General features: G+C 43.3%; 1 protein-coding gene across 2 annotated transcripts in view; it reads right to left on the bottom strand.

Annotated features, from left to right (window-relative positions):
* Positions 1 to 883: 883 nt before the first annotated feature.
* The window catches only part of LOC115208512 (kinesin light chain 1), a 34,279-nt gene continuing 7,248 nt past the window's right edge, over positions 884 to 27,914 (bottom strand). The window contains exons 2-16 of one of the 2 annotated variants that reach the window (XM_029776636.1): positions 25,012 to 25,287; positions 23,942 to 24,172; positions 22,799 to 22,877; positions 22,203 to 22,431; positions 21,889 to 21,976; positions 21,073 to 21,174; positions 19,168 to 19,341; positions 18,535 to 18,634; positions 16,250 to 16,299; positions 15,629 to 15,684; positions 15,391 to 15,499; positions 14,906 to 15,022; positions 9,000 to 9,124; positions 1,402 to 1,465; positions 884 to 1,138 (exon numbers count right to left, since the gene is read on the bottom strand). In XM_029776636.1, the coding sequence (XP_029632496.1) occupies positions 1,055 to 1,138; positions 1,402 to 1,465; positions 9,000 to 9,124; positions 14,906 to 15,022; positions 15,391 to 15,499; positions 15,629 to 15,684; positions 16,250 to 16,299; positions 18,535 to 18,634; positions 19,168 to 19,341; positions 21,073 to 21,174; positions 21,889 to 21,976; positions 22,203 to 22,431; positions 22,799 to 22,877; positions 23,942 to 24,172; positions 25,012 to 25,260 (1,857 nt within the window). In that variant the 5' untranslated portion in view covers positions 25,261 to 25,287 and the 3' untranslated portion in view covers positions 884 to 1,054. Of the gene's footprint in view, positions 1,139 to 1,401; positions 1,466 to 8,999; positions 9,125 to 10,036; positions 12,670 to 14,905; positions 15,023 to 15,390; positions 15,500 to 15,628; positions 15,685 to 16,249; positions 16,300 to 18,534; positions 18,635 to 19,167; positions 19,342 to 21,072; positions 21,175 to 21,888; positions 21,977 to 22,202; positions 22,432 to 22,798; positions 22,878 to 23,941; positions 24,173 to 25,011; positions 25,288 to 27,914 lie in introns of those variants that run through there. The other variant, XM_029776637.1, reaches the window with a different exon arrangement.

Here is a 27,914-nt window from a genome sequence, read left to right on the forward strand (position 1 = left end):
ATTTCAGTAGCTGCGCTTTCCCCCAGAGTTATTTGTGCTCATATTGCCCCTTTAACTTGAAAATCTCTGAGGAACACCCTAACTAATGAACATGGCCAAAAAATAAGTAATTTGGAACAAGCTAACAGGGGTCCTGGCACCACGTTAATTGTTTTACACTCAACAATGCTAAAGGCTAAACTGTAGTAACAGCTATATTTTCATTAAACTCGGCAAGTCAGTTAAGAACATATTCTTATTTACAATGACGGCCTACCCCAGCCAAACCCTAACGACGCTGGGCCAATTGTGCGCTGTCCTATGGGACTCCCAATCACGGCCAGTTGTGATACAGCCTGGAATCGAATCAGGGTCTGTAGTGACACCTCTAGCACGGAGATGCAGTGCCTTAGACTACTGCGCCACTCGGGAGCCCCCTATATAAACAAGAAATATCTGGTTCCATCAACAATTTTCTTTGTGTACATTTTTATTAGGTGAAATACCCCTTTAAATCTTAGATATTTGATTCTATATTCTAAATTCATGAATACCATCTTCATGACTTAATTACTATTTAACTACAGTACCGAGTATCTTCATGGTTATGGAAAGGGGGAGAAAACACTGCAAAAATAAGCGTAATAGCTAAATTGGACAGCTCTTGAAAACAATAATCCTCTCTGATTTGGGAACAGTACTGACCCACCGTGCTTTCGGAAGCTGCAGGTATAGTGAATAATAGATCCAGGCTTGGTCTCCATGGGAAACACTATTGTCCACAATATACTGCCCTGAGTGTCTGATTGTACAGAGCACCTTAAGGGATTTGTATCAAACTAAGCCAAGCAGTAAGGATTCTCGCTGTCTAATCTCACAATATATCAATGACATTAAAACCAAGCACATTTTTACAATATATTTTTTTGTATTCTACAGAAAGTCTACAAAATGAATACAATGTCTAGAAAGCAGCAATAACATTAAACAGTGTTTAAATGTAGGAATGGAAAGTACAGAATTTATGTTTAGAATTAAACATAATATTTGGTAAATCTGTTGGGAGTGTGTATGTTCAGTTTCCAGTTCCACTGTAGAGCTCAACAGTACTGGAACTCAGGTTCCTGCTCTGCCTTAGCCTCCTGCCACCTGTTGGACTCTGTAATGACAACGAGAGAGACAGAGACAGGAGGAGAGAGATAGGGAGACACAGAGAGAGAAAATGAAAGAAATACAAGGTCATGCTATATCACTAAACTTGATTCTGAAGAGAGAGAATGGTGGGGGTGTTTTAAGAACGGGTATGTTGGTCCTGGGTGAACTAAGGTGAACTATTCAGCAGGAAGCTGATAGTTTGCATTATGGCCTTGTAGCAACTTAAGCAAGTATGAATATCACTATATCAACTAGGGGACATGTTACCTGAAAGGAGTCATCGTCATCACTTCTCTTGTTCAAATAGTTCAGAGAGGCAGCTCGTTTCATACTGCAAAGAAAAACAAAGCATTTTCATTTTTACTTAAGCAAATTTAGATTAAATGTCTTATGCTTTGGTGAGTGTGTGTGTGTGTGTCTTTGTTCGTGTGAGGCCACTGAAGGGTACTGGACCTAGAATGAATAGAGGGGTGTATCATGTTGTGTGAATGTGTGTGTCAAATTAATGTTACAACATTTTAATTTGTTTACACATTTGTCAAGTGCATTTCATATTTTTTGATTATGATTTAGTAACACTGTTACTGAAAATCTGCTCAGAATAGCATAGCTATGTGTGAGATTAATCATTAATATAACAGTACATTTAAGATTATTTTTGTGCTATTTATCTTCAACTGAATCTTATACAGAAATGTTGGGTTGGTGGTCCTAATAAAGAGGAAGACAGTAGCTGTAAAAAAATAAAAAAAAGGAAAAACACTGGAGCATTATCCAAAAACGCAGTGTCAGACTTGAGGTGCTGTAGTTGCAGAAACACAATTAAGATAATGAAGATTGGAGTGGAGAGGGGATACAACTTTTTTAGGCACTTGGTTAAAATAATCTCCAATGTGTGAATATTGTCATCTAAATATATATATAAATAAAATTGTATTTTGACACTATGGAGACAGCATGGAAATCAGATGGGGACACAGGCAGGTGGGAGAAGCGTACTGAAAATAATCACCTTTGACATTATTGGCTATTTTGGCATTTAAAGCCCCATTCAGCCTCCAAAGCACCTAATTTCCTCAGCCACGTCGTGATGTAAATATATATTTTTTAACCTTTCCCATATTCAAGTTATTTCACATCTTTTCATATTAGCCTCATGAACATAGCAACTTGGTTGCAGCTTCTATCTGTGCTAGAATGGTTGAGAAGGCCATAAAATGAAAAAAGAAATAGAATATCGGTAACAGCCCAGAATATCCACACCGGTGCATCCCTAATTGAATGTCTAAAACCAGATCGAAAGTAAGTAGTCAGGTCCAAAATTATTGGCAAAAGATCAAACAAAAATTGTATAGAATAAATAACAAGTACTGAGCAATATAATATATACTGCTCAAAAAAATAAAGGGAACACTTAAACAACACAATGTAACTCCAAGTCAATCACACTTCTGTGAAATCAAACTGTCCACTTAGGAAGCAACACTGATTGACAAATTTCACATGCTGTTGTGCAAATGGAATAGTCAACAGGTGGAAATTATAGGCAATTAGCAAGACACCCCCAATAAAGGAGTGGTTCTGCAGGTGGGGACCACAGACCACTTCTCAGTTCCTATGCTTCCTGGCTGATGTTTTGGTCACTTTTGAATGCTGGCGGTGCTTTCACTCTAGTGGTAGCATGAGACGGAGTCTACAACCCACACAAGTGGCTCAGGTAGTGCAGCTCATCCAGGATGGCACATCAATGCGAGCTGTGGCAAGAAGGTTTGCTGTGTCTGTCAGCGTAGTGTCCAGAGCATGGAGGCGCTACCAGGAGACAGGCCAGTACATCAGGAGACGTGGAGGAGGCCGTAGGAGGGCAACAACCCAGCAGCAGGACCGCTACCTCCGCCTTTGTGCAAGGAGGAGCAGGAGGAGCACTGCAAAATGACCTCCAGCAGGCCACAAATGTGCATGTGTCTGCTCAAACGGTCAGAAACAGACTCCATGAGGGTGGTATGAGGGCCCGACGTCCACAGGTGGGGGTTGTGCTTACAGCCCAACACCGTGCAGGACGTTTGGCATTTGCCAGAGAACACCAAGATTGGCAAATTCGCCACTGGCGCCCTGTGCTCTTCACAGATGAAAGCAGGTTCACACTGAGCACATGTGACAGACGTGACAGTCTGTAGACGCCGTGGAGAACGTTCTGCTGCCTGCAACATCCTCCAGCATGACCGGTTTGGCGGTGGGTCAGTCATGGTGTGGGGTGGCATTTCTTTGGGGGGCCGCACAGCCCTCCATGTGCGCGCCAGAGGTAGCCTGACTGCCATTAGGTACCGAGATGAGATCCTCAGACCCCTTGTGAGACCATATGCTGGTGCGGTTGGCCCTGGGTTCCTCCTAATGCAAGACAATGCTAGACCTCATGTGGCTGGAGTGTGTCAGCAGTTCCTGCAAGAGGAAGGCATTGATGCTATGGACTGGCCCGCCCGTTCCCCAGACCTGAATCCAATTGAGCACATCTGGGACATCATGTCTCGCTCCATCCACCAATGCCACATTGCACCACAGACTGTCCAGGAGTTGGCTGATGCTTTAGTCCCGGTCTGGGAGGAGATCCCTCAGGAGACCATCCGCCACCTCATCAGGAGCATGCCCAGGCGTTGTAGGGAGGTTATACAGGCACGTGGAGGCCACACACACTACTGAGCCTTATTTTGACTTGTTTTAAGGACATTACATCAAAGTTGGATCAGCCTGTAGTGTGGTTTTCCACTTTAATTTTGAGTGTGACTCCAAATCCAGACCTCCATGGGTTGATAAATTGGATTTCCATTGATTATTTTTGTGTGATTTTGTTGTCAGCACATTCAACTATGTAAAGAAAAAAGTATTTAATAAGATTTTCATTCATTCAGATCTAGGATGTGTTATTTTAGTGTTCCCTTTATTTTTTTGAGCAGTGTATATTATTTTTTACAATTATATAAAAAAAAAATATTATGAGATTGGCAAACACATTGGGAGGGATCTTAGACCATTCCTCCATACAGAATCTGTCCAGATCCTTGATATCCTTTGTCTGCACTTATGGACTGCCCTCTTCAATTCAAATCACAGGCTTTCAAATAGGGTTCGGGGACTTGCAATAAAAAAATAGTGGCCAATTAACAATTTCTTTGTGGATTTTGATGTGTGCTTGGGGTTATTGTCTTGCTAGAAGATCCACTTGCGGCCAAGTTTCAGGCTCCTGGCAGAGGCAACCAGGTTTTTGGCGAAAATGTCCTAGTACTAAAGTTCATGATGGAAATTAGATTGGGATACAGGCAGGTGGGAGAAACATTGGGATACGTGAATGCGGGGATTGAACCCTGGGCCGCATTCCAACACTTAAAAGACACACCCTATCTACTCAGCCCTCAAAATAAGCGGACTTCTGATGAGGAATCATGACGTCTGACGAGTTGACATTTGCAGGGCAAGGGAAGAATGAATTCATTTTAAATGGACCGCTCCTGCCCAGAAATTTGTCACTCCTTCATCCCACGGTTGTGTTTTTAGTCATCATGGAACTGTTGTGTGTGCATTATTGTAAGGGTTGCGGAACTGGTGGCAGTGAGGTCAGACGCAGGAGAGCGGAAATAGGTAATAGCATGAGCAGTTTAATTTCAAAACCAACGGCAATAAAAAAAAGAACCTACATGGGTACAAAACCCAACGCGCACCAGTAACATAGTGCACAAGCACTTACAAACAAACAATTCCATGCAAGGACATAGGGGGAACAGAGGGTTAAATACACAATGAGGGAAATGGAAACCAGGTGTGCAGGAAAACAAGACAAAACAAATGGAAAATGAAAAGTGGATCGACGATGGCTAGAAGACCGGTGACGCCAACCGCCGAACACAGCCCGAACAAGGAGAGGAAACGACTTCGGTGGAAGTCGTGACACTTATGGCCCACCTTGCCTGGCGAGGGTTCAGTCTCCTCGCCGCCCGGATTTACTCCAGATTGCGGTGGTCAGTCCAGATGAGAAAAGGGTGTTTAGCCCCCTCAAGCCAATGTCTCCACGCCTTCAAAGCCTTGACGACAGCCAACAGCTCCCGGTCCCCCACGTCATAGTTTCGCTCCACCGGGCTGAGCTTCTTCGAGAAGAAGGCACAGGGGGCGGAGCTTCGGTGGCGTACCCGAGCGCTGAGAGCACGGCTCCTATCCCAGCCTCGGACGCGTCCACCTCCACTATGAATGCCAAAGAGGGATCCGGATGGGCCAGCACGGGAGCCGAGGTAAACAGAGCCCTCAGGTGACCAAAGGCCCTGTCCGCCTCAGCCGACCACTGCAAACATACTGCTGAAGGGGGGACCGGTGAGGTAATGGGAGCCGCTACCTGACCAAAACCCCGGATAAACCTCCGGTAATTGGCAAACCCTAGAAACCGCTGCACCTCCTTCACCGTGGTGGGAGTCGGCCAATTATGCACGGCTGAGATGCGGTCACTCTCCATCTCCACCCCTGAGGTGAAATGCGGTACCCTAGGAAGGAGACGGACTGTTGGAAGAACAGACATTTCTCAGCCTTGGCGTACAGGTCATGCTCCAACAGTCGACCAAGCACCTTGCGCACCAGGGACACATGCTCGGCGCGTGTAGGAGTATATCAGAATGTCATCAATATACACCACTACACCCTGCCAGTGCAGGTCCCTGAAAATCTCGTCTACAAAGACTTGGAAGACTGATGGAGCATTCATCAACCCGTACGGCATGACGAGATACTCATAATGCCCTGAGGTCGTACTGAACGCCGTCTTCCACTCGTCTCCCTCCCAGATACGCACCAGGTTGTAAGCACTCCTGAGATCAAGTTTGGTGAAGAAGCGCGCCCCGTGCATTGACTCAATCGCCGTGGCGATAAGAGGTACCGGGTAACTGTACCTCACAGTTATCTGATTAAGGCCTCGATAGTCAATACACGGGCACAAAAAAGAAACTTGAGGAGACGGGGAAGTGGAGAACCGAATGTACCCCTGACGCAGGGATTTGGAGACATATGTTTCCATAGCCACCGTCGCCGCCTGTGACAGAGGATACACGTGACTCCTGGGAGGTGCAGCGTCTACCAGGAGATTTATCGCACAATCCCCCCGTCGATGGGGTGGTAATTGAGTCGCCTTCCCTAAACTATGGGCAAATGATCTGTCAATAAAATTCCCAGCCGCGCCTGAATCGACGAGCGCCTTATGCTGGGAATGCGGGGAAATCTCAGGAAAAGTAACGAACAAAAACATGTGTGCAACAGAGGGCTCTGGGTAAGAATGGTGCCTTCTCACCTGGGGTGATGCCAGAGTGCCCTGCCTCGACCCCCAGAGGAACCAACCCGGCACCGACCGACAGTGTGACCTCTGTGGCCACAGATGGTGCACGAGACGGAACCTCCTCCGGTCTCCCTGAGCGCAGCACCTCCCAACTCCATGGGCATCGGAGCGGTGGTGCTGGGGGATGGAACCAACAGACCTCGATCTGGACGTCCGCGGGTAGCCAGCCGGTTATCCAGCCGAATGGACAGGTCCACCAGCTGGTCGAAGGTGAGGGTGGTGTCCATGCAGGCCATCTCTCGACGGACGTCCTCGCGTAAACTGCAGCAATAGTGGTCGATCAGGGCCCTGTCGTTCCATCCCGCTCCGGAGGCCAGGGTCCGAAAGTCCAAAGCGAACTCCTGTGCGCTCCTCGTCCCCTTTTCTTTTCGTGGAAAAGACGTTCACCTGCCGCTCTGCCCTCGGGCGGGTGGTCGAAGACTGCCCGGAAACGACGGGTGAACTCCTCAGTGGTCCAGCACCACATCTCCTTCCACCAACACGCTGTTGGCCCACTCCAGGGCTTTCCCCGAGAGGCAGGAGACGAGGGCGGACACCCTCTCACGGCCTGAAGGAGCCAGGTATAACTCAAACTGCAGCAGGAAACCCTGGCAGCGGGCAGCCGTCCCATCGTACTCCCCGGGGAGGGTGAGGCGAATCCCACTGGAACCGGGTGCAGGGGGAGTGAGTAGTGGAGGCCCCTGTTGTGCTGGGGGAGGCGCTGGAGGAAATCACTGTCTCTCCCAGCGGTCCATGGTTTGGACAACGCGGTCCATGGCGGCGCCGAGATGGTGGCTCACCGCCTCTTGCTCCAGGACGCGCTCCTCGACCCCTATACCAGGGGCACCTGCTCCTGCTGACTCCATATGGGTGGTGTGGAATTCTGTAAGGGTTGCGGAACTGGTGGCAGTGAAGTCAGACGCAGGAGAGCAGAAATAGGTAATAGTTTAATTTCAAAACCAACCGCAATAAAAAAAAAGAACCTACATGGGTACAAAACCCGACGCACACCAGTAACATAGTGCACAAGCACTTACAAACAAATAATTCTACACAAGGACATGGGGGGAACAGAGGGTTAAATACACAACACTTAATGAGGGAAATGGAAACCAGGTGTGTAGGAAAACAAGACAAAAGAAATGGAAAATGAAAAGTGGATCGACGATGGCTAGAAGACCGGTGACGCCGACCACTGAACACCGCCCCGAACAAGGCGAGGAAACAACTTCGGTGGAAGTCGTGACACTTATGTGCGTTACAGTCAATTATGATTGCATTTCATATCTTGGCTAGAAGACAACGCATCCACAGACATTGAATGCCATCCTACTATGTCAGGTAAATCGAAAATTTAGGAGCACAATTTGTAACTTATTTACATTAGTTTTTACTTACACTTGTATGTTGACTTCTCCATATTAAGTGTTGGTTAAGTTTTGGCGAACTTTTCTTAGAGGATGTACAATCATCGCAAAGTGAATTATGGGGCATTTCAGGCCCAGAGTGAACGAGGGCTGAGGGGCTTACTTTGCCAACTTCCCTTGTTTGGCTAATCATTTGCACCAACGACAAATGTGGCTGCGGGAATCCCCCAAGGGCATAAGGCGAGGGTAAGTGGAGAAGGGTGTGTCTTTTATGAGTTTAAAACACAGCCAAACACTTAAAAGACACACCTTATCCCCTCAGCCCTCAAATTAAGTGTACACTTCTGATGACGTATCATGACGTCTGAAGAGTATACACTTGCAGGGCAAGGGAGGAAGGAATGATTTTTAAAATGGACCACCCTTGGCCGGAAATTCGTCACTTGTTCATCCTGCGATGATTGTGTTTTCAGCCACCGGTAGCTTGTGGGTGCTTTATATGTGCTACAGTCAATTTTGAGTGCATGTCTACTTATATTAAATATCTAATTATTAATATATACCTACTGTATGATAGCTAGCAAATTAATTAGCTAACTAACGTTAGCCTACCTAGCTGGAAATTCTGAAGAAGGAAAATATTTTATTTCTACAATTTCCAAAAGATAACCAAACAAAAACATTCCTTTTTAGGAGACGTGTGTGACGTCATGTTCATTAGTAGCACATTTTCTAACTTATTTGCATTTGTTTTTACTTACACTTGTATGTTGACTTCTCCATTGATGTTGTTTTTAAGTTTTTGTGGACTTTACCAATTTATATGGCAAATATTTTCTTAACACTTCTTGAACTGCACTGTTGGTTAAGAGCTTGTAAGTAAGCATTTCAAGATAAGGTCTACACTTTATTTGTCACATGCGCCGAATACAAGTTTGATTTGATTTGCCAGAGAGGCAAAACTGGGGTCTGAAGTTATCATGTAATCGTCAAAGCATTTTATTCTCTGATCCTTGCCACTTTTATGGCCATTAAGAGCCAATTGAATGAAAAAGTCTTACATATTGTACCTTTAAGGCAGCAAAAATGTTATAACTGTGCATGGGGTGTGAGGACTCACTAGACACTGTGTGTTTGTGCATGTTTGTCTCTCTTACTGGGGGTTGCGTGGGTCGGGGGGACCATTCCCCTGTAGTTTCTTCACCAGCATCTCGCTGCTTCGCCGAATGACGTCCCGGAGCCTCCCCATCGATCCTGCTCTCCTCAAAACCCAACTGCCATCCTGAAACAACGCCCAGGGTCAGACAGACCTGTACACTCAGTCTCCCAATCCATTCCTGATAGACCCCAGGGGGTGTGCACATTTTTATTCCAGTCCAGCCCAAACATATCAGATTGCTTTGACAAATTGTCTCCAAAAAGCATCAGCAATAAATCTAAGCTGCCGGCCTGAAACTTCCTTCACCATACCCAATGTGTTTTTTGCGCTGGCCTAGAACAAAAATCTGCAGACCTTGTAGCTCTCCAGGGTTGTATCTAGTAAAGTGGCTTACTCATACTCACCTTGTCTCCTTTCCTTCATCTGTTATGGTGGGTTAGGGTCAGTACTGGAAGATTAAAAATCAAGCCCACAAATTGGTAGCCACCCTATATTTTTATACTGTTCAGTATTTTTCAGACCAGTACAAATGAAGGCTGCAGATGAGAAGAAGCTACCGAACCAAACCCTGCCCTCGCTAAGGCATAGTCAAGGGCATTATTTCAAAATCAGTACTTCTCCAGTAGGGGGCATAAGAGATAGGAATTTACAGTGTGTTGAAGATAATACTGTACATTTCAAACAAGAATGCATGAATAAGATGAATCTGTAGAAATGTTCTTTGCTTTGAGAAACTAGTCTTTGATGCCCCACCACCACTGAAGTAAACCTTCAGTCCTTAGGGACTTAAACTGACACTAAGTGCACACTTCGAGGGAGAATGTACAAGTGCACACTTCAGGTAGAAGGTGGTGGAAATGTAATTGGATTAATCTGCAGCCTATTGCTGTGTACTACATTTTTAGTATGGCAGAGAAGCTATCATGCGCCAGAGCTTCCGGGTAGCGATACTAGGTCAATGGACTCCAGAGGGAGGAAAGCATATCGGATGTGCGGTTCCCCCTCAGGTTGGTTTACACAAGCATCCAGCCAAAGAAAAGCCCAAAATGAAAGTCTTTATTTTCAGTCGATGTCAAACAAGGTTAAGAGACACATTCATCACAACACAACAAGCGAGGGTGTGCGTAGGCCTACACAATGCCGGGACAGGAGAATCAGTAATGGAGAGCACAACGTTCTACAGATGGACCGAAGAAAAAGTGACACAGCTAAATTGCTCCACTACATAGGCCTACCAGCCAGCCAGCGTGTGTCAGAATTGGCTAGCTCCACTACTACTGCAGTTTTTAATATACTTTTTTATCTGTTAGCGGCATTCACTGAGATGCTAAAATGCCACAGTTACATGGAATTGCATTTTCATATGGTAACAATAGTGCAATTACTTTTAACTAGACATTAACTATTTGAACTAATAGTCTCATAGTACCGCATCAGTTTTGGTATAGCGCATGCACTTTCTTTTAAACTATTATCTGTAACTGTACTATGATTGAGTATATACCTGCACTGATTGTGAAAAAGAGTTATTATATAATCGTTAAAGTGCTTAGAGTAACTACATGGCATACAGGCAACTTCAATTTGGTGGTGTTGGCTAATGCTGAAACGACTGGCTAGCTAGAAGGTTAGTTTCTAGTACTACACTTATTCAGACTAAAATACATTGTTTCCCCTCATTCTATATTTATACTAACTAAACTAAATGTGACTGAAACATGGGAAATATAAAAGAAACTGGGACAGTTATTAAGTAGTGGACATCAGTGAGTACATTTCAAGAAACAGCGTTGTTTGAAACATCTTTACAGTGAGGAAACATGACACTGTTCAACGATGCCTCACAATATGATCACACCCAACCGAAAGTCGATCTTTAAGCTGCTATAAGCATAGCATAACAATAGTTATCAGGAGCATCCATAAAATCCAATGTCAATTTATAACGTATAGCTTTTGAGCAGCCAGCTAATTCACATGTTACAGTGTTCAAGGTAACTAGGTTGTTGGCTGACAAGATAGCTTACCTCGGTCATTTCATGTGTGCCATAGCTGTTCATAGCTGTGTCATAAACTAACATAAGCTGTTATGACTGCCTTACGTCATGGCAGGGTAAAGTAGGCTTTTAAGACGAGAGGATAACAAAAGGGAGAGCTGTGCGAGGAACAACAAGAGGACCATCAAGCTAAAACCAAATAATGGACCTCACGAAATTTCACTCAGAAGCTTACAAAATACAAAGTCAAATACAACAACTGTGTGCGGCAGAGTGTACATTAATTTGTGTGTTTCTGCTGTTTGCGTCCCTTTTCAATGGCTACTTCAAAACATGAAACAAGATCTCTTGCTTGGAGCATAATTACAGATATATGTTTTTTTTCAAGATATGGGTTTGGAGAAGCAATTTGCAAAATGGCATTAAATTCAAACATTTATTCTACAGTTAGCAAGCTGACCCTCTTTAAAACGTCAATACCATAGGCAGGCACTGACAACATAATTCCTAAACTTATGGCTATAATAATAATAATAACAACAACAACAACGGCAATGCAAAGAAATAAGCATTATGATAAACACTATGCTATATAAGAAAATATTTCAAAGTAAACAAAATAAAACAGGAGACAGATACACTCATCTCAATAACACAAGTAATTGATGTGTAAACTCAAAAGGTGCTTGTAAGTGGCGACGTGACTTGGAATCATAATAGCGTCACAATATTTGTTTACTTTCTTACATTTGCTCCTATATAACATAATAGTACGCATAAATATTTTACAAGGGTCACGGTCACACTTAAAACAAGTTGCAAGTTAACAAAATAAGTGAAAATAAAAAAAGGCACCTAGGTAGTTCAATCCTGGTCAAACGTCAGGACAAAAATCTGGTTGCAGCAAAATAAAAACCACTACTGTAGCTAGTTGCTCTTCAGTGGCAAATAATGTTATAGCGATAACAAAAACGGGAAAAAAATTCTGACTGGTCTCATTTGGTAGTGGACTAACAATTGATGCCGTTATAACTGTGTGACTGTGCTTGTTGGAAATATGAAGAACAATTTAAAAACAATCATATTTGCATACAAGGAGAACAGAAGAGGGAAAATCAAACAACCAATCCAAAGCTTTGATAGTTAAGTTTCCAGTGTTCAATTGGTGCCACTGTCCAACATCTCTTATTGGTTAGAATATCATACACACTATACAAGTGATGACACAGCAAGAGAAAGGGAGAGACAGAGGGGGAGAGATGGATAGAGGAAGAGAAGGGCTGAAAGATGATGCAGCATGATGAGAGAAATCAGTGGGCAGGAATGAGCGAGGAAGATAGCTAGAGAGAAAAAGAGGGATAAAGAAAACGCAAGAAGAGGGCAAGCGGCGAGGGGTAGCGTGTGGAAGAAGATAGAGAACATGCGTGGCAGTGTGAGAGAGACAAAGGAGGGGAGAGAAAGAGGGGGCGGTGAAAGGGATAATCAGTTTGGGCCAGGATTTGGAGTGGGGATGAAGGAGGAGTTCTCCATGAGAGATTAGAAGAGGCTTCACACAGAGGAAATGACGAGGGGCATCCATTTTTGATTCGATTGGCGTGATTGTGATTGGTTGGCTTGATTGGATTGGTTGAGAAGAGTGAAGCGGAGGAAGGTCATCCCGCTGATTTAGGCCTAATGAATGAATGAAGGACAAAGAGAGAAGAGAACAAGAAGAAAAGTGGAGAGCGAAAGAGACCGATACAAGAGAGATTGAGGAGAGAGTGAGAGAACCAGAACAAGGAGAAAGAGACAGATACAACAAAAAAGAGAAAGAAGAGAAAAATACAGGCAGAAAAACAAGGTTAACACACCATTCTAGAGAGGAACATAGCAAGATTAAAAGATCAAAGCTTTGAACATTATTTTATGACCAATATAAATAAAATCAGTATCAAACATGACCGCACACTTGCATTTGTCATAAAAATTAAATGTAGAAGACAGACAGTGTAGGGCCACAAATGATTGACAATTATAAAATCACAGTAATCATTTGAAAAGGTTTGGAGAAGACAAAGCTTTTGTAGTATATTCGCTAAGCTGATCTGAATGCAATATCGATGAGTCAGCTAATGACATAATCAGTGTGAACCGCAGTGGGACTCGAGGGGCACCTTGGCAGTCTGCTCACCCTGCAATGCAGCATGCACCTAGCCATCTACAGTAGGGAGCAGGGCTGTGGAGAACCTGCTTTAAAACTGATTAGAAACCATTATACACTGAGTATACCAAACACTAGGAACACCTTCCTAATATTGAACAGCCTCAATTCATCAAGGCATGGACTCTACAAGGTGTCGAAAGCGTTCCACAGGGATGCTGGCCATGTTGACTCCAATGTTTCCCACAGTCGTGTCAAATTGGCTGGATGTCCTTTGGGTGGTGGACCATTCTTGATACACACGGGAAACTGTTGAACGTGAAAAACCCGGCAGCGTTGCAGTTCTTGACATAAACCTGTGCGCCTGGCACCTACCGATGCGCCTGGCACACCATTCAAAGGCACTTACATTTTTTGCCTTGCACATTCACCCTCTGAATGACATATTTCATGTCTCAAGGCTTAAAAATCCCCCTTCAACATGTCTCCTGCCCTTCATCTACACTGATTGAAGTGGATTTAACAAGTGACATCAATAAGGGATTATAGCTTTCACCTGGTCAGTCTGTCATGTATATCTAGTATATTTTAAACCAAGTATAATATATAAAAATACGTTAGAGGATATTAGGTTATTAATAACATGTCTTCTGGATTGACAAGTGCTCGTCGAACATCTCACTCCAAAATCATGGGCATCAATATCGAGTTGGTCCCCCCTTTGCTGCTATAACAGCCTCCACTCTTCTGTGAAGGCTTTCCACCAGATGTTGGAACATTGCTGCGGGGACATGCTTCCATTCAGCAACAAGAGCATTAGTGAGGTCGGGCATTGATGTTCGGCGATTAGGCCTGGCTCGCAGTCAGCATTCCAATTCATTCCAAAGGTGTTCGATGGGGCTGAGGTCAGGGCTATGTGCAGGGCAGTCAAGTTCTTCCACACCAATCTCGACAAACCATTTCTGTATGGCGTTGTGCACAGGGCATTGTCATGCTGAAACAGGAAAGGGCCTTCCCCAAACTGTTGCCACAAAGTTGGAAGCACAGAATCGTCTAGAATGTAATTGTATGCTGTAGCTTTAAGATTTCCTTTCACTGGAACTAAGGGGCCTAGCCCAAACCATGAAAAACAGCCCAGCCCAAACCATTATTCCTTCTCCACCAAACATTACAGTTGGCTCTATGCATTGGGGCAGCTAGCGTCCTCCTAGCATCTGCCAAACCCGGGTTCATCCGTCGGACTGCCATCGAAACCCATTTCGTGAAGCTCCCAACGAACAGTTCTTGTGCTGACGTTGCTTGAAGAGGCAGTTTGGAACTCGGTAGTGAGTGAGGACAGATGATTTTTACGCGCTTCAACTGTCCCATCCTGCGAGCTTGTGTTGCCTACCACTTCGCGGCTGAGCCGTTGTTGCTCCTAGACGTTTCACATCACAATAACAGCACTTACAGTTGAGTGGGGCAGCTCTAGCAGGTGAGAAATTGACGAACTGACTTGTTGGAAAGGTGGCATCCTATGACGGTGCCACGTTGAAAGTCACTGAGCTCTTTAGTAAGGCCATTCTACTGCCATTGTTTGTCTATGGAGATTGCATGGCGGTGTGCTCGATTTATTTTAGCAACGGGTGCAGATGAAATAGCCTAATCTAATAATTTGAAGGGGTGTCCACATACCTTTGTATATATATATTTTACACTACATATGCACTCAATGCCTTCCTAAATAATAAGAAGGCTTAGGTGTGTGTGTCTGTGCAGTGCACTCACCCCGTTCCAGTCCACGCTGCCGTCCTCCCCTGCTTCGGAGGGGCTCTCATATTTTACGCTGCTCAGACTCTCCCTGCTCCTCCTCCTGTCTCCATCTCTCTGCAGCTCCACCCCACCCTGAACAAAAAACACAAATCCTTCCAATATAATTTCACCTTTTGTTCTTACATTATTATTGAAAGTAATTGGTGCAAATGATTGGTAAAAATCAGTAAACCATGCAGTCACAAACACACAATCAAGCAAAATAGTCCATGAATATACGGATGTGCCCAGGATCAAAAGGCAAGCAAGAAATAGGGAAATACTAATACTCAATATGCAACAATAGATCTTAAAGTCTCTGTGAATGTCTACATTCAGTTCAAGCATTTCCATAACTGAATATACACAAGTTTGGATTTCATAGTGTGGATTAAAGCTTGAATGTGTGTGCGTTTTTATACATTTGAGGGTTAATGTGTGTGTGAGAGAGAGAAGCTGACCTGTTTTCGGGACCTCAAGGCACACTCCTCCAGGGTCTCAGCGGCCTCCATCTTGCCTTGCCGGCGGTACAGAGCTCCCAGATTACGTAGTGTGGTGTTGACAGTGGGGCTGATAGACACAGACACACACACACCAAGGTCACTTGAAAATCACTGCAGTGACTACAGAGATGCTAATCAGCACCATTCCTTTACTTCAGTAGTGCTTACAAGTCTTTAAGTGGACTTATTTTCTTACCTATTCACCTTGCAGTTTTTATACCAGCCGCCATAATCTCCATAGCCGTCTTTGCTCTGGTGATAGAAAGATAGAGGAGGATAGAGGAGCAAAAAAAATACATCACAAAAATGAAAACCCTTCACATTTTCCAAAATGACTCAGCTATTTGACATCAAACACAGTGGGGCAACATCCTGCTTACAGAAAACAGAATTTAAATCTGTCCAGACCACCCCTACTGACTGTTAGCAATGTGCACCTTCCCTTGAGGCATGCTTGGGAAGAGCTTTTTGTTGTTTTCAGTTAGCAGGAAGTTGCTGCCTTGGTGTATGATGTCATATCACTGCGTCTACCCAAAATAAGCATTCTTCCCCCTAATTGTCGTCATTTAGCAGACGCTCTTATCCAGAGCAACTTACAGCAGTGAGTACATACATTTTAATGTTTTCTTACTGGTCCCCCATGGGAATTAAACCCCGAACCCTGGTGATTTCAAGCCCCATGCTCTACCAACTGAGCAACACGGGACCAGACCGAATTGACAAGTAAACAAATAGGCGTTCCTCACAAAAATTGGCACCCCTGCCAAATGTCCGTTCATGCCCGCTCGCTCTCGCACACACTTTACATGGCACTCACCTTGCACTCCTCCCGCTCCTCGGCATGCATCCAGATGGGTTTGTTCTCAGCTGCAGAGAGAGGAGAAAGAGAAAGGTGTGCTGTGTGCTGGCAAAAACATCCCCAACGAGTAACAGACAGGCGTTGAACAAATGGTAGGATACAGACGTAGACAGCTGCACCTTGCTGACATGTAGGTAACATTAGTTCAACTTTGTTCCTTTTTTTCGTGTGACAAGATCGTATCGCAACCTCTCAATCTCAGTAATGGTTTGAGATTGTTTTAAATGCTGTTTCAACCTGAGACCAGAGTTCTGATAATCCCTCAAATTCATCCCCACCCCCTCACAGAATCAATTGAGACCTATTTGTTAATTAACCGTGCATTATATTGGCATGGTAAGAAACTCAAGAGAAAGACAAGGTCACAATTCTGCCTCAAATTTATTGAGAATATGGAAAAAGCAATGCGTGAAATTAAAGTAGGCATGAAAGGCACTTGTGTGTAAAAATACTAAAACCTCAAATCAAAGTCAACCCATCATTTCGCATGTTACATCTTGAGGAGAGATACCTTTGACGAAAGCATTTCATTATGGATAAAAAAATAAATGAAGCATATTTAATTGATTTCATAAAAATGTCAAAATAAAATGAACAGAATATTGTCAATGTCAAAAACATTCAATAAACTCAACATAACAAGAACATAACATGTGACTGCGAAAGACAATGAAAGTACAGTAAAGAAAAATATACGTGGTAGCTTACTTGAAATATCTTGGCATGTTAAGCCCGAAAAACACTATCATAATGAAGACATGCTTATCAACAAAAAAACTTTTGACAGTGTATGATAACCAACCTTTGTTTTCTTTACAACGACATAAGTATTATGCTAGTAGTTATAAGTGGTCATGTATGTTATGTATAAAAAATACATGTGATCCTATAACAGTGTTACGGAGGCATTGTGTCAGACTACTTCAAGAAGGGATTTCCAAAGAAAGGTTTGAAAGAAGAGATGACTTCATGACAGAAGAATAGAAAAAATACCAAAACCAAAAAATACAATGCCACTATTATATAAAGTATAAGAAAGTATGGAATTTTACACAAGACAAAATAACCCACACGAAACTAACAGTCTAGACAATTCCATGCCCTCATGCATGAAGACACAAAACCGAGACTTAAATATCTTTGTATCACAAATGGTAATAAATAACTAAATGGTGAGCAATATAATAAGCAACACCTATGTAAACCAAGTTGGATTTTGTTCTTGTTTCAGATATGTGCATATTTCACTCTGGGGAAAACCCCGCCAATGTTTCCACTTACCTTCATTGCTGTGTATCATATGCACACGCCCAGTGATTATCTTACAATGTGACATATGGCATTTAGAGAGAAAGTTCAAGAAGACCTTTTATGGCACTTCGATCATCTGTAACACCTCAATTGAAAACTATCATTCATCTGCACATCAGATACAGCTTGCAAATGCTAGAAAATAGGAAAAAGCTTCCAATACATTCAATATGGGAAGTCGTCAATTTTTTTCTTCTTCTTCGTGGTATCAAAATACTTCTTCCAACGGGGGAATATGGCAAAAAAATAATTGTTTAGTTAGCCAGATGGCCCTTAAAAAATATATTCAAAATCTTCAATCTTCAAAAATCAATTTTTATATAAAAAAAATAAAAATCTACTAAACAATCCTTTCATATACTCTATACTCTTAGTAACCAGTTGCTTTCTTTATAATATAGAAAGTCAAAAATTATTTCGAAGTACTTCTTGAACAGCTCTTAAATCAGTCTGCTCTAGCCTGCACTAATCTGTACTTCAAGTCGAATGTTGACTATGTTCTCATTAGCAATGAACCGCTACACTTCATTGTCATTAACTGGGTGTCATAATAACCCATCCTAACAATTGATTGCAAAATGTGACAAATCACAGTTAGCATTGTCTGCTGGCAAACTAGCTATGTGTGAAATAACGGTGTTCTAAAATGTCAGAACCACAGACTTATTGTATGCCTATGGTCAGTTCAGTCAAGTGCTCTATTGTTCCTTCTAGAAACGTAAGACTTTGAATTCACATAAGGATTTATGTAAATGACTCACGTTGATCTCGATTGACTGAACAGCCATTTCATGTGAAAGCAACACTAGAACGTACTGTAACTTTGTGTAGATGAAGAACATTGTGAAAAAAAAGTTTGCAAATAAGGCAAAGTGACTACTATCCCCAAGTGTTTGTTGTGGCCCTTTCGAGTTTTGGACTAGTTTGCTCACCATCCACGGATCCAAATTCCTTCTCGTGAGCTTGGGTGAGGATCTCTTTGTAAAGGATTTCCGCCTCCTTGTACTTCCCCTGCTTCAAGTAACACGAAGCCTGGGAGACGGGAGAAAAGGTTCAGACATTTCACCTTTGACCTACAAGTACGCACAAAGCAAATCACTGAACCAGATGCAACCATCACGGTTTTTGATCTTTAAAAGGAAAGAAGTTAATTCTCATCCTTGCACCATCTTGTTTAGTCTAATAACAATATAAATAAAAACAACATAACAGGATCAAAGAGCTATGGTATGGATGAGCAACTTTGGTTCTCTCAGGACAGGGGTGTCAAATTCATTCCATGGAAAGCCTAGTGTCTTTTTAAAATATTTGTATTAAGCCCTAGACAATCAGGTGTGGGGAGTCCTCAAGGGAGGAGTGAAATCCCGCAGACACTTGGCCTCCCCATGGAATGGTTTTTGTTCTTAAATTTGAAACCACCGTCTGATTTAGACCTGCGAAACCAGGTGTGGGCACTTGTGTGCAATCAGTGTCAGATGAAAGAGAAAACCAGCAGACACATGAGTTGTTCACCCCTGAGCAGCAGTAGACTTAAGCACGGCAGTCAAGCCAGGCAGCCCCCTCACCAGGTTGTTCTTGGTCTTGGCCACGTTGGGGTCATCAGGGCCCAGCCTGCGCTCGTAGATCTCCAGGGCGCGGCAGTAGTAGTACTCCACCTCCTCGTACTTGCCCTGATTCTGGCACAGCAGGGCCAGGTTGTTCAGCTGCTTGGCCACATCAGGATGGTCCTTGCCCAGCACCTATATGGGAGGCGATAGGACAGAAGCATCAACCAACACGAGTTGAGGTGCAGCCAAATAATCATTGGAACATTTCTGGAGATGGCAACGCAACTCATTTTGAAAGACAACTGTATAAAGTGTCAGTCAAAAGTTGACACACCTACTCATTCCAGTGTTTTTCTTTATTTTTACTATTTTATACATTGCAGAATAATAGTGAAGACATCAAAACTATGAAATAACACATATGGAATCATGTAGTAACCAAAAGTGTTAAACAAAATCAAAATATATTTTAGATTCAAAGTAGCCTTAATGACAGCTTTGTACACTCTTAGCATTCTCTCAACCAGCTTCATTAGGTAGTCGACAATCCATCACTACTTTAAGACATGGCCAGTCAATTGGGAAAATTTTAAGAACTGCCATAGAAAAGGAAGACCCAGAGTTACCTCTGCTGCAGAGGATAAGTTCCTCAGAGTTAATTGTAGCTCAGACTGCAGCACAAATAACAGACAACATCAACTGTTCAGAGAAGACTGCGTGAATCAGTTCTTCATGGTTGAATTGCTGCAAAGAAACCACTAAAGGCCACCAATAAGAAGAAGAGACTTGGTCTGATGAGGCCAATTTTGAGATTTTTGGTTCCAACCGCCGTGTCTTTGTTAGATGCAGAGTAGGTGAACGAAGGATCTCCGCATGCGTGGTTCCCACCTTGAAGCATGGAGGAGGTGGTGTGATGGTGCTTTGCTGGTGATACTGATTTATTTAGAGTTCAAGGCACACTTAACCAGCAAGGCTACCACAGCATTCTGCAGTGATTCGCCATCCCATCTGGTTAGCGCTTAGTGGGACTATCCTTTGTTTTTAAACAGAACTATGATTCTAAACACACCTCCGGGCTGTGTAAGGGTTATTTGACCGAGGAGAGTGATGGAGTCTGCTCTAGCCTGCACTATTCTGTACTTCAAGTCGAATGTCGACTATGTTCTCATTAGCAATGAACCTGGCCTCCACAATCACCCAACCTCAACCCAATTGTGATGGTTTGGGATGAGTTGGACCGTAGAGTGAAGGACAAGCAGCCAACAAGTGCTCAGCATATGTGGGAACTCCTTCAAGACTATTGGAAAATCATTCCTCATGAATGATTGAGAGAATGAGTGTGCAAAGCTGTCAAGTCAAAAGGTGGCTACTTTAAAGAATCTAAAATATGAAATATAATTTGATTTGTTTAACACTTTTTTGGTTATAACATGATTCCATGTGTTGTTTCATAGTTTTGATGTCTTCACTATTATTCTACAATGTAGAAAATAGTAAAAAATAAAGAAAAATGAGGAATAGAATGAGTAGGTGTGCCCAAACTTTTGACTGGTACTGTATATGATAAAACAATTATGTTTTATTGCTGCCATGAAACAATTAGAACTGTTATGGGACAGAGTGACGGCATCATTTATTAAAGAACCTCCGCTATCATCGAAGCTACAAAAAAATTATTGTCATGTAATAGGACCTCATATCAACGTCTCGCCATATTAAAAATTATTCATGAGCTGGTGATGAACTTCGGTTATAAGCACCACCTATGCAAAGTTACTTTTCAATTTCAGATTGTGACATTTGCAATTGTTGAGTATATTCATTGATAATATTGCTAATTGAATGCAGCACAGTACAAATTAACTGACATTCTATCAATGTACCAAGTATGTCTGCACTGGGTATGTACTGCACTGGACCTACCTTCTCTCTGATCTCCAGAGCCCTCTTGCAAAGGGGCTCAGCTTCCTTGTACTTCCCCCTCTTTCCATACAGCACTGCCAGATTGTTCAGTGTCGCAGCCACCTGAGAAACAGAAGGATTAGTGAGCAGCTTTCATCATGTTATGTAGCTGCTCTGTGCCTGCAGTGAGGCGAGTCAAACAAGGGATCCTGTACTGTTTTAGTGCCGCAGCCACCTGAGAAACAGAAGGATTAGTGAGCAGCTTTCATCATGTTATGTAGCTGCTCTGTGCCTGCAGTGAGGCGAGTCAAACAAGGGATCCTGTACTGTTTTAGTGCTCCCAAAAGTGCAACTACAAATGTGTCATCTTATAGACCTCTAACAGCACTACATATTGACATTAATATACATTGACAATAATTGTACAATTTGTGATAACGGACATTTCACCTTTGGGAGCATTTACACAACAGTGACTGAGGACCTTTGCATTCCCATCATGCTCATGTACTTTCCAGGAGCCTGTGATGCGGATGTGTATGAGTGCATATTAACTAACATCTCTCTGGCTAGATGCCTGTCCAAGTTCTGACACAACCAGGTTTGCCATTAGGAACGTGATAAATAGTACATTTCTGTAATGTATTAATGGCCCACATGCTTTAGGACTAACCAGCCCTTGGAGCCGCTGACGGCGGTTTCAACCTGACCAGCTCCAACCCATGTCCTTGCAAATCTTAATATCCAACCAAAGATTAACAACAACAACAAAAAACGCAGAAAAGTCCCTTTCGTCTAGTGAGAAAAGAGATTGCTCCGTCCGGTAGACTAGCTCACCGCAGGGTGGTCTTTCCCAAGGGTTTTCTCCCGGATAGACAGTGCATCGTTGAGCAGGTGAGCCGCCTCCTTGTATTTGTTCTGATCCCTGAAAAAAAACAGAAGAAAAATGCATAAGTCTAAAAGAAAAAGATCCTGAATACACTCGGTAGAGAAGAGAGAAGCAGTGTGTAGATAAGTGGCATTGGTGGTGAAAATGTGTGGTTACAGAGGTGTTACAGTATAATGACAAAGGATAGCAGCACATAAGTGTGATAACACGGCTCCAGTAGGAGCCGGGTTAATATGGTGGGCTACGACACAAAGACACACACCTGTAGACCAGGGCCAGGATGTTGAGCATGGTGGCCACGTCAGGGTGGTCGTGTCCGGATGTCTTCTCCAGGTCCTCCAGGGCCTGTTTGCAGAGGGGCACGGCCACCTCGTAGCGGCCCTGGGAGGCGTACTGGATAACCAGGTTGTGGAGGGTCCTCAGGCGGGCCGGGATCTCATAGCCACCCTGCTGGGCCGCGGCCACCGCTGCACTGTTATGCTGGTGCGGCACTGAAGGAGAGGACGGGGCAGGGACATATGTGGTTTGTTCACAGAAGGTTTGGGCAGTTGCTGCAGAGTTTTACGTTCGTATAATATGGATTTGGAATTCTCATTGGCATACAATCAACAGAATATAAAGATTTGAAGACCAATAAAATGCCAGTTCTGTGCTAATAAAATTATCCGATTTGAGGGTCCTCAGCTCAATATTAGAGCAACTCCATTTCAAATATGGGACCTTAAATAAAAAAAAATAAGATGACGCAGCAGATTGTTGTTTGACGTTATGGACCAAAGATATGAACATGAAAGAAACTATACTAATCCGAAACTGTATGACGACGCAGGATATGGTTGTAGTAGACAGACCGCTTACTTCCTTGACTGTTTTCCTCCTCATCATTGGGGAAGAGGTCATCCAGTGTATCTTTAGGAGGCTCTCCATCTTTCTCCTCCTGGAAAAAAACAATGTCGCTTATTGCCAATTTCATCCTTTTCTCGGGACATCTGGTTTGGTCTAAGAAGTGGAATTCTAATTATATACTCAGTGGCAGTTACATTTGCCAAGACCTACCCCACAGTTTACAAACAGCCAGGGCAGCGCTTTTGACTAGAAATTAAAGTTACATAAAGTTACACGTACAAGAACTAGAAATATTATAAATTATAAATATAACAGCCGACATCATTTGAACAGTGCTAAATTCCAGTCTGGACTACATTTGGTACATATTAATGACCTCTCGTCAATATGTATAAATGTTAATGACTAATGAATTGCCTAAACAGCAGCCAAGGGATAGATGACTTCCGCCCAACATACACTTTAATCAGTTCATAATGGTTGGGGCGTCATTGTAAATAAGAATTTGTTCTTAACCGACTTGCCTAGTTAAATAAAGGGTAAATGAATATTATTAAAATATAAATATATATTAAAGATGGCGAGTGAGACCCATTCATTCACCTTGGCAGCCTGCATTGCTCATGAAAAGGGAGAAAAAGAGGGAAGAATAAAGAAGATTACGAGAGTGAAATGGCTCTTTTATGACAGAATATGGCGCTTGTCTGTCTAGTTAACTAATAGGCTGCTGGGCTTTACGAAAGACGTGCTCTCATTTAATCTTGTAGGGAGAATTCCCTAGCCATCAATCTGCTCTAAAAATGATCTTGCACATAAATGGAGAGATCCAAATCCTGGTTGAGAATAGAGAATTTAGACTATATAGGCAGTAGAGAAGAGGTCAAGTGTTATCGATAGGTCACAGTTGCAACCCCCCAGAAGCAGCTGCTTCAGCTGAGGCTTATGCAATGCCTGATTACTTGCATGAGGATTACAGCTCTGGAGCTGGTTCAGTTGTTTATGATCAGGGAGTTTGTGTGTGTATTACCTCAGAGAAAGAAATGTGTTCTCCTCATACTTCATGAACTGATTTGGCAGCAGTGCCTTTGTGCTTGCGTGCAAGTGATTGTGTTGTGCATCTAAATATGGGGTGTATGCGAGTGCATAACAACTCACAGTAGGGGACACATCCTCGTCGTACTTCTTCAGCTGATTCATGAACTCCAGGTGCTTCTTCTCCTCTTCCAGCTGGGCCACACTCTGCTCGCTCTTCTGCAGCTTTTGCTGGGTGCCCGCCAGCTCGTCCCGCAGCCACTGGTTCTCTTGGCACAGTCGACGTACCTGGGCACGCAGCTTCTGCTTCTCCGACTCCACAGCATTCAGGTGGGCAGACAGGGCCATCATCACCTGATAGAGAAAGGTGCATACATGCAGAGGGATTAATTAATTATGTATCATTGCATGTGATTCAGCCCTAGGACCATGCCTCAGGACTACCTGGCGACTCCTGGTTGTATCTGTCCCCAGTCCACCTGGTTGTGCTTCTGATCCAGTTTCTGCTGTTCTGCCTGTGGCTATGGAACCCTGACCTGTTCACAGGGTGCACTACCTTGTCCCGGACCTCCTCTCTCTCGCCCTCTCTACCGCACCTGCTGTCTCAACTTCTGAATGCTTGGCAATGAAAAGCCAGCTGACATTTACTCCTGAGGTGCTGACCTGTTGCCCCTCTACAACCACTGATTATTATTTGACCCTGCTGGTCATCTATGAACGTTTGAACATCTTGAAGAACGATCTGGCCTTAATGGCCACGTACTCTTGTAATCTCCACCTGGCACAGCCAGAAGAGGACTGGCCACCCCTCAGAGCCTTGTTCCTCTCTAGGTTTCTTCTTAAGTTCCTGCCTTTCTAGGGAGTTTTCCTTCTACATCTGCATTGCTTGTTCTTTGGGGTTTTAGGCTCGGTTTCTGTATAAGCACTTTGTGACATCTTTATAAATACATTTGATTGATTGATTAACAATGAACGTCACAATTTGTGGCAGCAGTGGATTCATGTGGCCAGAGACAGGCAGCCTACATAAACCAGAGAAAGACTAGTTAACTTCAAAACATGAAACTCTGACGCATTCAACATTAACTCCCATTAGCGTTAACTCATGGGGATCCCACCCAAGAATGGATTGAGAAACTGTGCTATAACCACCCCAAGTCTCTTCCTATCACCCAGGGACCCTCAACCCTTACCTGCGCCTCGCCCAGCCCCAGCTCGATCATCTCCACTGACTTGCGTAGCAGGCTGGACTTCTCGTGCACCAGGTTGGCCTCCTCGTCCTTCTTCAGGCAGCGGATGGTTTCCAGCAGGCTGTGCAAGATGGAGTTGTGCTCGCTCTTCAGCGCCTCCAGGCCCTGGATCACCAGCTTGGTGCTGGAGATGATCTCCTCCTGGGACAGCTTCTCCAGACGGTCTTCTCTGGGGTACACCATGATTGACATTGCCTAGTGGACCTAGGACCTAACACACTTAGTGGAGGGAAGTGGAAGAAAATGAAGGTGGATGTTAGCTCACTCTTGGGGCAATGTTTCCTTTTATTGCCATAACCTCACTTTTGGGGATTTTCTTTGGACCCATCAGAGAAAAACAATAGCCTACTTCTTTTCACAAGCTGGTTTTTAGTAACACAGAAGGGACTAGCCACTACTAACCTCCATTTGGAAAACTGCTCTAGGGTCAAGTGGGGGGGAAATACACACCTCAATTGTCTGGTCTCGTTACGAGCTACACAGGAAGCTTGTCAACAGGAAGCTTAGTAATGCTCCAAGACAAGTCAGAGTGATGCCCCTGTTAACTATTTACAAAACATAAATATTCTATAGGCTATAGATAGCTACTACTTTGACTGTGCCATGCGTAGTTGATCTACCTAAGTTCTACAAGATTCCAACATCTTGAGACTTCCACTGCCATTAACAGCAGAAAAAAAGCATGGCTCAAGTAAACATTCATTCATTGAGGTTGCTCCATTTACAATCCACGCTACATGTTTTGAATTAAACTGGATAGAGATGTACAAGAAAATGGAAGCCTTGGGATACAAAATGACAGGGTAGGAGTCCAATCTAGGCCAAAATCTCTACACTCCCTAGAATCGACAAAGCCAGAGGAATAAAACACTTTGCTCCCCCTGCCTTCACAAGACAGTCACATGATTATGCTTGACGTGGGCATAGCAGCAGAAAATTAGGCTAACCCCCGAGCATTTAGCCCTGAGTTCATCATCAAAGCGCTTGTAGATAAATATGAGGAAACTGTTGTAACCGGCTTAATGTGCATTTCCATTGTGGAAAAATTCCGCTCTAGACACTCGTATTAGTATTCCTATTCCAAAACAGGCAGATAAATCACCACAGAGTTCGAGATTTTCATTTAAATTGAAATATCCCATTACAAAGTCTGTTTAGAACCATGGAAACAGACGGCCAGAAATAGAGCACCAAGAGCCAATCATAAAATGAGAACTAGTCCTGCAGTGTGCCTACGTATCATTTCACCTGGATGCACAGAGCGAACGCAAGCGTGCACACACACGCAGCTTGACAGAGTAGTACAGTAGGCTACTAGCTTGCATGACATTCCTTTCATATTGAAAACACACGGCATTGAGCCTCAATCCATTCTTTTCAGCAAGCCTTCTAAAAAATAGGTTGACGATACAGCCATAGCCTATAGATTCAGAAAAATACTGAATTTCTTTTAAGAATGGGATTCGGCTAAATGTAATCTGGAAACAAACTAAATGGATATCTAGACTCTAGACTGCATTGAACACAGGGTAAATAACAACTAGTGCAAATGGTAGCACATAGGCGGTCACCAATGTTGATACTAGGCATGACGGATTACAGAGGTCCAATTTCAAAGAGTAATGGCGCTTTTATAGGAGCATGAGTCATATTTAATGAAAGTGGCCACGGAGCCACTATTAGACTTCTCAATAGGTATCTGTAGGAAATTCCATTTCAGATTAACCTTGAGGCATAGTCAAGTTCCAAGAAAAAACATGATTCTTTGAGCAAGCATAGACAAAGGAAAGACGTTTTCAATACCATAACGCAGTTAGTCCATACGTCCAAAAGGTAATGAGATCTGGTATCAAAAACACAATAGATTTATTTGCATGGTAAAGCAAAGTAGTATAGTACAGAAATAATGCCACACATGCAAACCAAGCATACAGCAGTGATAGTCTTCACAGGGTCAAGTACTGTTCAGCTACAATAGGTTAAGATGTAGGCTAGTAGAATAATTATGTCTAATTATTCATTGCAGTATGTAAGTTAGCTGTGGGCTAAAAGGAAGCTTGAAATGAGCTCTCTCTTAATTATTTACACAACGTCCCAGGGTGCACACTCAGAAGAAGAAAAAGGCACAAAGCAGAAAAACCATCATGATGCTAGCTCACATGAATAAGGGATATTGGGTTCCCTCAACAGAAATCACTAGCCAGGGTTGTACTAGCCTACACTGTATTCCCTTTCAGTCAATTTAGGGGAATCAATTGAAATTCAACTAATTAATTAACAATTTCTCATAATTCTCTACTGTGGAGTTATCAATTAATGAAGTTGAATAAAGTTCCTGATTTGACATGGTATAGACAACAAACAAAAGCTTCTAGCAAATATGACGATGGTGACTATGGCACACTATGACGATGGTGACGATGGCACACTACCATTTAAAGGAGAAGGAAGCTGAAATACAGAAATTGCCCTCCTCCTCACTTCCTCTGCATAATAGACCACCACCACCACGAGTGACATTAAAATTGCATGAGAACACAGTGTGGCTAATGCAGACGCTGTCTCCATCTCCACGCCCTGTCTCGTGTCATCCCGTCTCTTTGGTAGCATAAAGCCATTCCTCTACAATCTCATCACGTCCAGATGGAATTATAGGGCCCATTGGTGAGCTATCTTTAAGCTGCTGATGGCTATGGGAGTACTTTATCTTCTCCTGCCTCTGGTCTCTGCCGGTTACCAGTGGATAGGAGGGATTGCAGACTGATGTTTCTGATTTAGGGACATGTGGGAAGGAGGCACAGGTGGCTTTGGTTGAGGAGATGATATGTAGGGACGGCTGGAAACCT

Source organism: Salmo trutta, chromosome 14 (genome assembly GCF_901001165.1).
Source record: "Salmo trutta chromosome 14, fSalTru1.1, whole genome shotgun sequence".
Taxonomy (NCBI): Eukaryota; Metazoa; Chordata; class Actinopteri; order Salmoniformes; family Salmonidae; genus Salmo; species Salmo trutta.